The sequence below is a fragment of the Scyliorhinus torazame genome, chromosome 4 (genome assembly GCF_047496885.1).
Source record: "Scyliorhinus torazame isolate Kashiwa2021f chromosome 4, sScyTor2.1, whole genome shotgun sequence".
Classification (NCBI taxonomy): Eukaryota; Metazoa; Chordata; class Chondrichthyes; order Carcharhiniformes; family Scyliorhinidae; genus Scyliorhinus; species Scyliorhinus torazame.
The window spans coordinates 118,472,696-118,486,097 of NC_092710.1; the positions used below are offsets into that span (position 1 = coordinate 118,472,696).

The window sequence follows — 13,402 nt, forward strand, 5'->3', positions numbered from 1 at the left end:
CCGTAATGTTACAAATTTAGCAACCTCCACGCCAAACACCCAATATCCTGGAGCCTACCTATCAGCTGTGCATGGACCCCACCTAAAAACTGAAGCCATCAGGATCATGCTGCAGGAAAGAACAAGGTGAATGCATTACACACGCCAAAATTGAATAATAAATCACACTCCCCATTATCATACCCCAAAAATGAACAAGAAACATACTCCTCATGATCACACCCCAAAATCAAATGACAAAACGCACTCCCACAATTGCACTCCAACATCAAACAATAAAATACAGGCCCAATATCACATCCAACATTGAACTAAAAAAAATTCCCACTATCAACCCATCTTGAATGTGGGTATGCACTGAGTGCAAGTACAAATGTCAACTGTATCTGTCTCCATGTATCAGAGGCCTGAACATTTACAAGACATGGAATGGAAAAAATGAAGAAGCATGATCAAGGAAAAGAGTAAAACAAATCAACGCTACTGGATATCCCTGGTTAAGTTCCACTGGGCCATGCATGTGATAGTAAATGACTTCAGTTTCTCAGAAAGGAAACTGGGATGTCAGCATCGGAAATGATATACTTTCTTTATTTTATGTTCATCCTTCTGGTCTCAGAGATTCTATTCATTGATGCCAAATACATTGTAGTTTGTGAATTATGTTAAATAATAAAAGCGCATAAACAGGAAAAGTCCATTGAGCTTGTCCCATTCTACCACTTTGCAATTAGGCATTATGGTTGTTAATGCTCCCTCCCAGCAGCAGCTATGTTATCTCCTGAGAGAAGCAAATAAAAATCTATGGCTTCTTGCCCTGTTACAAAACTTAGCAGTGGCTCAAACATTAACACGTCACTAACACTGATGAACACTGCTACTACTTCACTCTAGACATTTTCTCAACACTTTACCTTGCATTGACAGCCAGATCAAAGCTCCTACAAACCAAGACTTGTGTATTTTTAATGAGGTTGGCATGCTTGGTTTTAACCATTAACCCCTAGCTGTGGTCCAATGTTTATTGCTGGGTCTGGGGAAGCCTCTTTTGGCACACTGCCTCTCCTGAAAGGCAGAAGTTGCCTCTCCAGAACAATGCATTAGGGCTAAAACTAAGATTTATTTACAGGTTAAACAACTTATATTTATAAACGCCTCTAATGTATTAAAACATCCCAAGGTGCTTCACAGGAGTGTAATCAGACAAAGCTTCACACGGCCACATGAGGGGATAGCAGGGCAGGTAACCAAAAGCTGGTTCATAGATGTGGGCTTTAAGGAGCTACTTAAAAAGAGAGAGGGGCGGAGAGGTTTTGGGGCGGAATTCCAGAACTGAGGGACTGGGTAGCTGAAAGCCTGTCACCAATGGTGTCGTGATTAAAAATGAGCATGCCGAAAAAGCCAAAATTGGAATATACTGAAGCCAAATGATGCAGCAGGATGCTCAATTCATACAAAACTTGAAACATAATGACGACAGAATCGGCTCACAGCCAGTTTATAGAACCACTTTTCAGGACGCATTTCTTCCCAGTTTGGTAAACAACAGGACATTTAGAGGAGAGTCAGTTTGTTAGCGATGCTTTGTTGAGATAGGACGTGCGTGGGTGGCCAAGGCGAGGCACAGCTAATCCATTAGTATTTGAATTTTCTGCTGAGCTTACGAAAATGGGAGAATTCCTCAGTGGAGTCCAGGGACCTCGGAAGTCAGAACTGTCAATTATCCATAAGCACAGCTTATGAGACAGAATACTCAACCAATGTCATCCGCGTTCCAAAAGCAAAACCTACGTACCCCAACTAATTTCTAGATCAATCAACTTGGCCTGGTTCTTGCCCTGCTCAGTCAAGTTCATTTGTGTTAAACTGGAGCCAGAATGCTGGCAAATTCAAGCTCTTTCAATGGTCTGAGTATTTTCTCATGCGGCAGGGCCTCATTCATTTTACAGCTGCTTCCAAACTAGGTTATTAATCATCACCAATGTAGGAAAGATTTTCAATTAAATTCTGGGATGTAAAACATCTTTCAATTGTTGTGTCAGAAATCCTGTGCCTGGATGAAATACAGTACAACCCATTAAGTTCCACAGAACCCTCAGTCAATTATATTCAAGCAAAACATCCACATTGCAACCGTCCTTGATCTCACAGAATGGGACTCTGCCACAGTCCTGCTTTCAACAGAAACGTCTTTCATTACCTTTTTCCCTTTCTCTGTTACTGTCTCCTGGTAGTTCACTATGTTTCTCCACTTTACCTGCCTCCCCTTCCTCCTGTGTTTTGCGTTACTCTTTCCTTTCTCTGGACTTTTTCGGACTCTCGCTCCTCATGATTCCTACCGTATCATTGCCTCAGTCACTTGAGCAGTTTCCTTGACTGCCACTCTCTTTTACACACAGGGCTGAATCACAAAGTTGACATGCAGGCACAGCAGCCTTTATTGCAAGGGGAATAGGATATACAAGTAGCAAAGCCTTGTTACAACTGTACAGATTTTTTCTGAGTACTGCATTAAATTTTGGTCTCATTCAAGGACGGATGTAATTGGAGACAGTTCACAGAAGGTCCACTCGGTTGATTCCTGGAATGGCGAGGCTGTCTTACGGGGAAAGGTCGAGATGTTTGGGCTTACACTCACTGGAGTTCAGAGGAGGGAAATGTGATCTTTTTAGATACAAGATTCTGAGTGGGCTTGACAGGGTAGATACTGAAGGATGTTTCCCCCTTGCGGGGACATCTACAAGAAGGGGACACAGTTTCAGAATAAAGGGTCTCGATAGATCTGGAGGAATTTCTTCTCTCAGGTGGTGGTTAATCTTTGTAATTCTCTAGTCCAGAAAGCAGTGGAGGATGGGTCAATGAATATATTCAAATCGGGTTACAGTTTTTTTTATCTACAAAGGAGTCAAAGGTTATGGGGGGCAGTCAGGAAAGTGGGACTGAGGCAATGACCAGATCAACCATGATATTACTGAATGGCAGTGCAGGTTCGAAGGGCTGAATGGCCTATTCCATCTCTTATTTCTTACATTTTACTTTAAGTTCCTTTTTAATTTTTAATCAGTCTCGGTAATATAACTGTTAAAGGAATGGAACTTTTAAATCCCATTACCATTTGCCCATTACAGATTTGTTACCGAGCAGGAGGCGGCCACCATGTCTGCACCAGCTCTCCGAAAGAGTAACTCACCTAGTTTTGTTCTCCTGCCTTCTCCCTATAATGCTGCAAATTCTTTCCTTTCGAATTGAATTGAATTTATTGTCACTTGTACCAAGGTACAGTGATAAGTATTGTTGTGTATAGCGCAGACAGATCGTTCCATACATGAAAAACATAGGACATAAGATAAATGCACAATGTAAATATATATCGGATGAGCACACGGAGTGCAGAACTGCTCAGTAGAGAATGTGAAGAGATCAGTTCAGCCCAGAAGAGGGTCATTCAGGAGTCTGGTAATAGCGGGGAAGAAACTGTTTTTGAACCTGTTAGTACGTGTTCTCAGACTTTTGTATCTCCTGCCCGATGGAAGAAGTTGGAAGAGAGAATAACCTGGGTGGGAGGGGTCTTTGATTATGCTGTCTGCTTTCCCAAGGCAGCGGGAGGTGTAGACAGAGTCAATCGATGAGAGGCGGGTTTGCGTAATAGACTGGGCGGTGACTCTGTAGTTTCTTGCGGTCTTGGGCCGAGCAGTTGCCATACCAGGCTATGATGCAGCCAGATGGAATGCTTTCTATGGTGTATCTGTAAAAATTGGTAAGAGTCACTGTGGACATGCTGAATTTCCTTTGTTTCCTGAGGACGCATAGGCACTGTTGTGCTTTCTTGGTCATAGCATTGACATGGGTGGACCAGGACAGATTGTTGGTGATGTGCACACCTAGGAATTTGAAGCTGTCAACCATCTCCACCTCTGTGCCATTGATACAGACAGGGGTGTGCACAATACCTTGCTTCCTGAAGTCAATGACCAGTTCCTTAGTTTTGCTGATGTTGAGGGAGAGATTGTTGTTGTTACACCATGCCACTAGGTTCTCTATCTCCCTCCTGTACTCTGACTCATCGTTGTTCGAGATCCGCCCCACTACGATCGTGTCATCAGCAAACTTGTAGATGGAGTTGGAGCCACATTTTGCCACACAGTCGTGTGTGTACAGGGAGTACAGTAGGGGGATAAGTGCGCAGCCTTGCGGGGCCCCAGTATTGAGGACTATCGTGGAGGTGTTGTTGTTGTTTATCGTTACTGATTGTGATCTATGGGTCAGGAAGTCAAGGATCCATAGAGGATTGTGTCCCGAGGGTGGTCCATGAGGACCAAACTGGGTTTGTGAAGGGGAGACAGCTGAATACGAATATACGGAGGCTGCTAGGGGTAATGATGATGCCCCCACCAGAGGGGGAAGCGGAGATAGTGGTGGCGATGGATGCCGAGAAAGCATTTGATAGAGTGGAGTGGGATTATTTGTGGGAGGTGCTGAGGAGATTTGGTTTTGGAGATGAGTATGTTGGATGGGTGCAGCTGTTGTATAGGGCCCCAGTGGCGAGTGTGGTCACGAATGGACGGGGATCTGCATACTTTCGGCTCCATAGAGGGACAAGGCAGGGATGCCCTCTGTCCCCATTACTGTTTGCACTGGCGATTGAGCCCCTGGCACTAGCATTGAGGTGTGCCAAGAAGTGGAGGGGAGTACTTAGAGGAGGAGAAGAACACCGGGTATCTCTGTATGCGGATGATTTGTTGTTATATGTAGCGGACCCGGCGGAGGGGATGCCAGAGATAATGCGGACACTTCCGGAGTTTGGAGAATTCTCAGGATATAAACTGAACATGGGGAAAAGTGAGTTGTTTATGGTGCATCCAGGGGAGCAGAGCAGAGAAATAGAGGACTTTCCGCTGAGGAAGGTAACAAGGGACTTTCGTTACTTGGGGATCCAGATAGCCAAGAATTGGGGTACATTGCATAGGTTAAATTTAACGCGATTGGTGGAACAAATGGAGGAGGACTTCAAGAGATGGGACATGGTATCCCTGTCACTGGCAGGGAGGGTGCAGGCAGTTAAAATGGTAGTCCTCCCGAGATTCCTCTTTGTGTTTCAGTGCCTCCCGGTGGTGATCACGAAGACTTTTTTCAAAAGGATCGAAAAGAGCATCATGAGTTTTGTGTGGGCCGGGAAGACCCCGAGAGTGAGGAAGGGATTCTTACAGCGTAGTAGGGATAGGGGGGGGCTGGCACTACCGAGCCTAAGTGAGTACTACTGGGCCGCCAATATCTCAATGGTGAGTAAGTGGATGGGGGAAGAGGAGGGAGCGGCGTGGAAGAGATTGGAGAGGGCGTCCTGTAGGGGGACTAGCCTACAAGCTATGGTGACGGCCCCATTGCCGTTCTCACCGAAGAAATACACCACAAGTCCGGTGGTGGTGGCGACTTTGAAAATTTGGGGACAGTGGAGACGGCATAGGGGAAAGACGGGAGCCTTGGTGGGGTCCCCGATAAGAAACAACCATAGGTTTGCCCCGGGGAGAATGGATGGGGGATTTGGAATATGGCAAAGAGCAGGAGTAACGCAACTGAAAGATCTGTTTGTGGATGGGAAGTTCGCAAGTCTGGGAGCGCTGACCGAGAAATATGGGTTGCCCCAAGGGAATGCATTCCGGTATATGCAACTGAGGGCTTTTGCGAGGCAGCAGGTGAGGGAATTCCCGCAGCTCCCGACGCATGAGGTGCAGGACAGAGTAATCTCAAAGACATGGGTGGGGGACGGTAAGGTGTCAGATATATATAGGGAAATGAGGGACGAGGGGGAGATTATGGTAGATGAGCTGAAAGGGAAATGGGAAGAAGAGCTGGGGGAGGAGATTGAGGAGGGGCTGTGGGCGGATGCCCTAAGTAGGGTAAACTCATCGTCCTCGTGTGCCAGGCTAAGCCTGATTCAATTTAAGGTGTTACACAGGGCGCATATGACTGGAGCACGGCTCAGTAAATTTTTTGGGGTAGAGGATAGGTGTGCGAGATGCTCGAGAAGCCCAGCGAATCACACCCACATGTTCTGGTCATGTCCGGCACTACAGGGGTTCTGGGTGGGGGTGACAAAGGTGCTTTCGAAAGTATTGGGGGTCCAGGTCGAACCAAGCTGGGGGTTGGCTATATTTGGGGTTGCACAAGAGCCGGGAGTGCAGGAGGCGAGAGAGGCCGATGTTTTGGCCTTTGCGTCCCTAGTAGCCCGGCGCAGGATACTGTTGATGTGGAAGGAAGCCAAGCCCCCGGGGGTGGAGACCTGGATAAATGACATGGCAGGGTTTATAAAGCTGGAACGGATTAAGTTCATCCTAAGGGGATCGGCTCAAGGGTTCACCAGGCGGTGGCAACCGTTCGTCGAATACCTCACAGAAAGATAGAGGGAATGGAAAAGAAGAAGGCAGCAGCAGCAGCCCAGGGGGGAGGGGGGGGGGGGGGGAGGAACCAGAAGGAGTCTCAGGGTTATTAATATATATGTATAATATGTATAGGTCGTTGCTATAAATAATTGTATATTGGATTGTTAAACCATATTTTTGGAGAGTGTTTATCTGAGACAAGGCAGTTGCCATTTAGTTTTAGTTTTCATTTTTGTTATATATTATTTATTATTTGTTTATAAAACAGGTCATTGTTATTTATACTGTTATATTATTGTGTAAAGGATACACAATGTACTGTGATGGTTGACCAAAAATTTTCAATAAAATATTCTTGAAAAAAAAAGGAAGTCAAGGATCCAATTGCAGAGGGAAGAGTCAAGTCCTAGGTTTTAGGAGTTTTAATATGAGCTTGACCAGGTTTATGGTGTTGAAGACGAAGCTGTAGTCAGCAAATACAAGTCTGACGTAGGACTCCTTGTTGTCCAGATGCTCCAGGGATGAGTTAGGGCCAAGGAGATGGTGTCTGCTATGGACCGGTTGTGGCGGTATGCAAATTGAAGTGGATCAAGGCATTCTGGGAGTATCAAGTTCATATGTTTCATGTCCAACCTCTCGAAGCACTTCATAATGATAGATGTCAAGGCCACCGGATGGTAGTTGTTGAGGCACGTTGTCTGGTTCTTCTTTGGCACCAGTATGATGGTGGTCTTCTTGAAGAAGATGGGAACTTCGGAACGGAGTAGGGAGAGGTTGAAGATGTCCACAAACACACCCGCCTGTTGGTCCGTGCAGGATCTCAGTGCACGACCAGGGACTCCATTGTTTTCTGAGGGTTCACTTTCAAGAAGGCCGATCTGACTTTGGAAGCTGTGACGGAAAGTATAGGTCTGTCCGAGGCTGCTGGGGTAGTTGACAGCGGTTTGATGGTTTCCTGCTCGAACTGAGCATAGAAGACATTGAGTTCATCGGGGATGGGGGTCGCTGCTGCCGGAGATTCGACTCGGCTTTGTTTTGTAGCCCGTTATGTTGATTAATCCTTGCTACAACTGATGAGAGTCCACGTAGTTGGTCTGTGACTCTAGCTTAGTCTGGTATTGTCTCTTGGCGTCCCAGACGGCTTTGTGGACGTCGTATCTGGATTTCCTGTATAGGTCAGGGTCGCCGGTCTTGAACGTCTCAGACCTAGCCTTGAGTACGGAGTGAATCTCCCAATTAAACCATTGTTTTCGGTTAGGAAAGTACATACTACCTTGTTTGGCAGGCAATCTTCTACACACTTGCTGATGAAATCGGTGATGATGGTGGCATACTCTTAAGTTGGCCGCTGAGTTCTTGAATATGGACCAGTTCACTGACTCCAAGCTGTCGCCTAGGAGCTCATCTGTTGCCTCAGATTCTTCCACTTAAGTTTCTGCTTGTATGCTGGGAGAAGGAGCACCGTCTTATGGTCCGATTTTCCGAAGTGCAGTCGGGGGGGATGGATCGGTAGGTGCAGTCCAATTAACAGTCTGATTCTCTTTGAATACTTCAGTTGAACCTGCTTCCACTACACTAATCAGCAGGGCATTCGAGACCCTAAGTACTCACAGCATGAAAAGGTTTTTCCTCATATCACAATTTCTTCTTTTACTAATTACTTTAGATCGTGCCCACTTGTTCTCAATCTTTTCATGAGTGGGAACAGTTTCTCCCTATCTACCTATTTATCCCCATCATTCCAGACCCCTCATGATTTTGAATACCATTATCAAATTTCTCAGGAAAACAATCTCACTTTCTCCAATCTATCTTCATAACTGAAGATCCCCATCCCAGGGACCATTCTCGTGAATCTTTTCTACATTTTCTCCAATGCCTTCAAATCCTCCCAAAGTCCGGCACCCAAAACTGGATGAAGTACTCCAGCTGAGGTCCAACTAGCGACGTATACAAGTTCAACATAAGCTACTTGCATTTGTACTCTATGCTTCTGTTAATAAAGCCTAGAGTACTGTATGATTTATTATCTGCGCTCTCAACATGTCCTACCACCTTCAATGATTTATGCACATACACACCCAGGTCTCTCAGCTTCCCCATCCCCCTTAGAGATGCACCCCCTATTTTATAGCATGTCCCTTATGCCAAAACAAACAACTTCACTTTTCTCTGCATTGAACTTCATCTGCCACCTGTCCACCCATTCCACCCACTTGTCTATGCCCTTTTCAAGTTTTACACAATCCTTCTCACAGTTCACAATGCTTCTGAGTTTTGTATCATCCGCAGACTTTGAAATTGTGCCCTGTGCACCAAGCTCTGGTCATTCATAAATCAAGAATCCCAACTAACCGCTGAGAAATTTGACTACAAATCATCCTCTAGCACGGAAAAACATCCATTAACTGTTAATCTCTGTTCCTTTCACTTAGTCAATTCTGTTTCCATGTTGCGACTATTCCCTTTATTCCATGAGCTATATCTCTGCTCACTAGTCTGTTGTGCATCACTGTATCAAATGCCTTTGGAAGTCCATGTAGACCACATCAAAGGCATTGCCCTCATCTACCCTCTCTGTTACCTCTTCAAAAAACTCCAGCAAGTTTGTTAAACATGATTTTCCCTTAAGAAATCCATCCTGGCTTTCCGTAATTAATCACATTTTTCCATGCGATTACTAACTTAGTCCTGAATTATTGTTTCTAGAAGTTATCCTTACACCCTTTTCTAAACAAGGGTGTATCATTTGCAATTGTCCAGTCCTCTGGCACCACCCCGAAGTCCAAAGAAGACTAAAAAATTATGCCAGTGTCTCCTTAATTTCCACTCTCACTTTGTGCAGAATCCTTGGGTGCACCTTATCCAGTCCCGGTGTCTTATAAACTTTATTTATAGATAACCCATCCAATACCAGCTCCTTTCCAATTTATAACCCTTATACTTTCTGAATGATCTCTTTGCCATGGCTTGGGTAGCATCTTCCTCCTTGATAAAGACAGGTGCAAAGTAATCATTGAATATCTATCTATACCCTCTGCTTCAAAAGTGTAAATTCCCTTTTTGATCCCTCATCATCCCTACTCCTCCTTTTACCACCTTTTTCTTTTTATATGCTCATAGAAGACTTAGAGATTCCTTTTTATGTTAGCTGCCAAAAGGCAACCTTTATTACAAAAGGATTACATAAGAAAAAGGAGAAGTAGCCCATTCAGCCCTTAAAAACTGCTTAGCCATTCAATTAAGTCATCAATGACCTTCTACCTCAATTCCACCTTTCACACAATCCCCATATTCCTTGATTCTCTTTAGCGTCCAACGGTCTATCAACTTCCGTCTTATATGTGCTCAACGACTAAGCATCCACAGATTTGTGAGGTATAGAATATCAAAGGTTCTCAAACCTTGATTGAAGAGATTTCTCCCAGTTTAGGTCTGACGCGCTCAATACCTTTTCTGAATTTGTGAACCCTAGTTCTCACTCAGCCAGGAGAAAATAACCTCCTAGCACCTAGGCTGTGAAGTCTCTTCAGAATGTTATGTTTCAATGAAATCACGTCTCATTCTTGTCAACTCAAGGGAATAGAGGCCTGCACAGTCTCTCTTCATAGGACAATTCCCCTCAGTGAGCTGAAGTCACGACCACTTGGATCATTTCACTTGCGACATTTACAGCTGTCAAAAAGATCTCAAAGTCCATTGGAGCAATTAACTCAAACCCAGCTACAAAGGCGCAACAGTGATCCTCCTTAACTACTGGACCTGACAAGTCTCTCTTACTAGGAGCAAGACTCACTCATCTGGTTTCAAATTACAGCATTTGGCATCTCTCATTCCACTATACAAAGACAGCCCCACGTATCCTAAACAAGTCTTCTTCCACTTCAGCGCACAGTTCTAACATTTCCCCAGTGCAGATGACACTGCTTACGTCCATTTTGTTATCAGAATCTGGACAAGCCAATCATGCTGGAATGCCAACACCTGTGCAAAGCAGTCTCACTTCAAAACAACGCTGCAGTTAAAGTGTCAGTACAGTCTGAAACTGGAGTCAGAGCCTGGCTTAGAACCGAAAAAAAGTAGAATAAGCTTCCTGGGAAAACAATCTCATCTCATTCACCTGTTAAATCCATCCTTGACTCCCCATTTACTTCCAACAGGTTTAGCACCGATGTGAAGCCAAAGCCATTCTTACGCAGGTATTAAACATATGATGTGAATACACTGTCAGAGTATCTGGATTTAGAATAAGTAATCTTCCTATTATAAAATCAATAAAAACAAGCTTACAAGAATTATCTAGGAGGGCGAGGTATTTACCGAAGATTATACATGATTGCATGAAAATTGCCAAAATGCGATGTGACTCGGCTTGCTTGGAGCATAAATCTTTCATTGGAAAACACTTCCAGAAAGGATCAAAGAAACATATTCAATTAAACCTAACAAAATGGTTGAAAATGCCTCAGAGGATAAGTCTTTTCTGATTTCTGAAACTGTATTTTTGAAGAAGCTGCCTAGCTTCTAACTACATAACATAATAAGCACCATGAATAAGAACCATGGATACACAAGTGTTAACAATAGTAAAAGCTATTGAAGCTGTCAGATTGTCATAAAAGATGGGAGCTTTATCCAGAGCCAATGTTGGGGCCAAATAGTGAACATTAGGCTAGAAGACAGACAATCAGGAATGTTTCAAGCAAAAAGAGTAGTCTGACAAGGCTGTGTACTGTCGCCAATATCGTGCAATCTGTACACAGAACAAATATTCAGAGAATTAGATGTACTTACAGGGGTAAAAACTGGAGGCACAAACATCACAAACTGGTGGTACATCGATGACACAGTGTTACTCATAGAATCAAAAGAGGCTCTACAAAATATTTACATCAAGAAAAATCTAGATATTTGGACTATGGATCGAGTATGAACACCAAAAGGCAAAAGCAATAGTAGTTAGAAGGAATACATTAGAAGATATTACAGTGAAGATTGAAGTGGCTGGTGTCATACTGGAATAGATAAATTGTCTACTTGGGGCAAATGATAACAGAAGATGGTAGATGCGAGGCTGAAATTAGAAGGAGGATAGAGATAGTCAGAAGTAATTTCATCCAAGCTGGGGGCTAGCAATATTTGGAGTAGTGGACGAACCAGGAGTGCAGGAGGCGAAAGAGGCCGGCATTCTGGCCTTTGCGTCCCTAGTAGCCCAGCGAAGGATCTTGCTAATGTGGAAGGAGGCGAAGCCCCCCAGCCTGGAGGCCTGGATAAATGATATGGCTGGGTTCATAAAGTTGGAGAGGATTAAGTTTGCCTTGAGAGGGTCTGCGCAGGGGTTCTACAGGCGGTGGCAACCGTTCCTAGACTATCTCGCGGAGCGTTAGAGGAAGGTCGGTCAGCAGCAACCTTGGGGCGGGTGGAGGGGATGTCCTGGGAGGGGGTGGGAGGGGGGGGGGGGGGGGAGAAAAAGGGGGGACTGCCTGGGAGGGTGGATGAGCAAGAGATAACATGAAGGGTTGGGGAAACTAGCACGTACAGGTGAGGGCCAGTGTACAAAGCTGTGTAAATATATCATTTTGCCATGTATATATCTTGCTCTGCGCGATTTCTCGGTTTTTTTTGTTACGAGGGGGGGGTTATTGTTTATAAGGGAGAAAAATTGTGTTAAAAAACTTTAATAAATATATATTTTTTAAAAGAAGTAATTTCATGAAGATGAACAATGTGTTAACAAGTAAACTCAAACTTGTAACAAAGAAAAAAGCTCATAAGATGTTACATTCTATGACTTTCCTGAATGCCTCAGAAACATTGACAATAAAAATCTGTGGAAGAAAATAGATGCCGTTGAAATATGGATGATGCTAAAATATAGGCTGAAAATTTTATATGTGGACCATAATACAAATGAAGAGGTGATCAAAATTGCAAGCAAAAAAAAACTGTATTCCAGAAAAGGAAATGTCAGAATTTTGGCCATTTGATTAGAAAAGCCACAGTGACCTCTTCCTAAGAGCAACAGAAAGAAGGGTCCACCTTGGCATAGTTGGACATTGGGCATCACTTTTCACAGAACCAGCCAAGGCATGATCTGTGCTGCTGGAGTGGAGTCAAGTGCAGGTCAGTGACACAGACTCATGTATGCTGTTGTGTTGAACTGAACAAAATGTTCTTTTCTTGTTTAGAATGAAGACTCTGTTTAATGCTGAAAGCTACGCTGCTTACTTGGGCAAAGAAGGACCCAGCTGATGGACACTTACAATGAACTGTTCGATGTCTCTCTCCAGGCCAACATTTGGAAGGTCAGGCATCATGTGTGCCACGACTTTAAAGCCAGCATCTTTTGCCAGTTGGAATGACTCACACACGGCCCTGACAGTGTGACCCCTGAGGAAAGAAGAGAAGCAAAGGTTTAGCAAAACGAGTCATGAGTTCTATCAGCAGGATACAGTCGAACAGCAGGAACTCAATGCCATCAGGATCCAAAATAAAATTATATTGAAGTTTCTTCTTATGTGTACCAATAACGGAAAACATTTTTAAAAATCACACTGCATACCATCTGACACTGCTTTGAGCTTCAATCAGTCTTACTTTATCAAATCCCTATTTTAGCTGTGCATTTATGCAATCTTGTAGTTGTGCCTAACCGTGCAGAGGATGCTTAGAGAGTGATATACCTCTCTCCACATACAAGCTGCTCCTGCTAGACACAGACATTGATCCCCACTTTATACTCAGCTCCCATCTATATCGCCCAATGGTTGCATGTGCAGATAGGATTGGCCTCAACCAGGGATATTATAAGCTATTAGGCAACAATAGAGTTATGGAATCATTCACAACATAGAAGTACGCCATTCAGCCCATTAAATTTGTGCCAGCTCTTGGTAGAGCAATCCACAGTACATTCCCCCACTCCATCCTCATAGCCCTTCAGATTTATGTTCTTCAAGTAATGATCCAATTTCCTTGATCACCTCCACCTCCACCAACTTTTTAGTCAGTGAGTTCCAAGTCAG

The 13,402-nt window shown here is 44.1% G+C and overlaps 1 protein-coding gene across 1 annotated transcript in view; it reads right to left on the reverse strand.

The window, feature by feature from the left end:
* Positions 1-13,402, reverse strand: part of elp3 (elongator acetyltransferase complex subunit 3) — a 178,182-nt gene that overhangs the window by 77,351 nt on the left and 87,429 nt on the right. Inside the window, exon 9 of the mRNA XM_072498551.1 lies at positions 12,641-12,767. Within this exon, the coding sequence (XP_072354652.1) occupies positions 12,641-12,767 (127 nt within the window). The remainder of the gene's footprint in view (positions 1-12,640; positions 12,768-13,402) is intronic.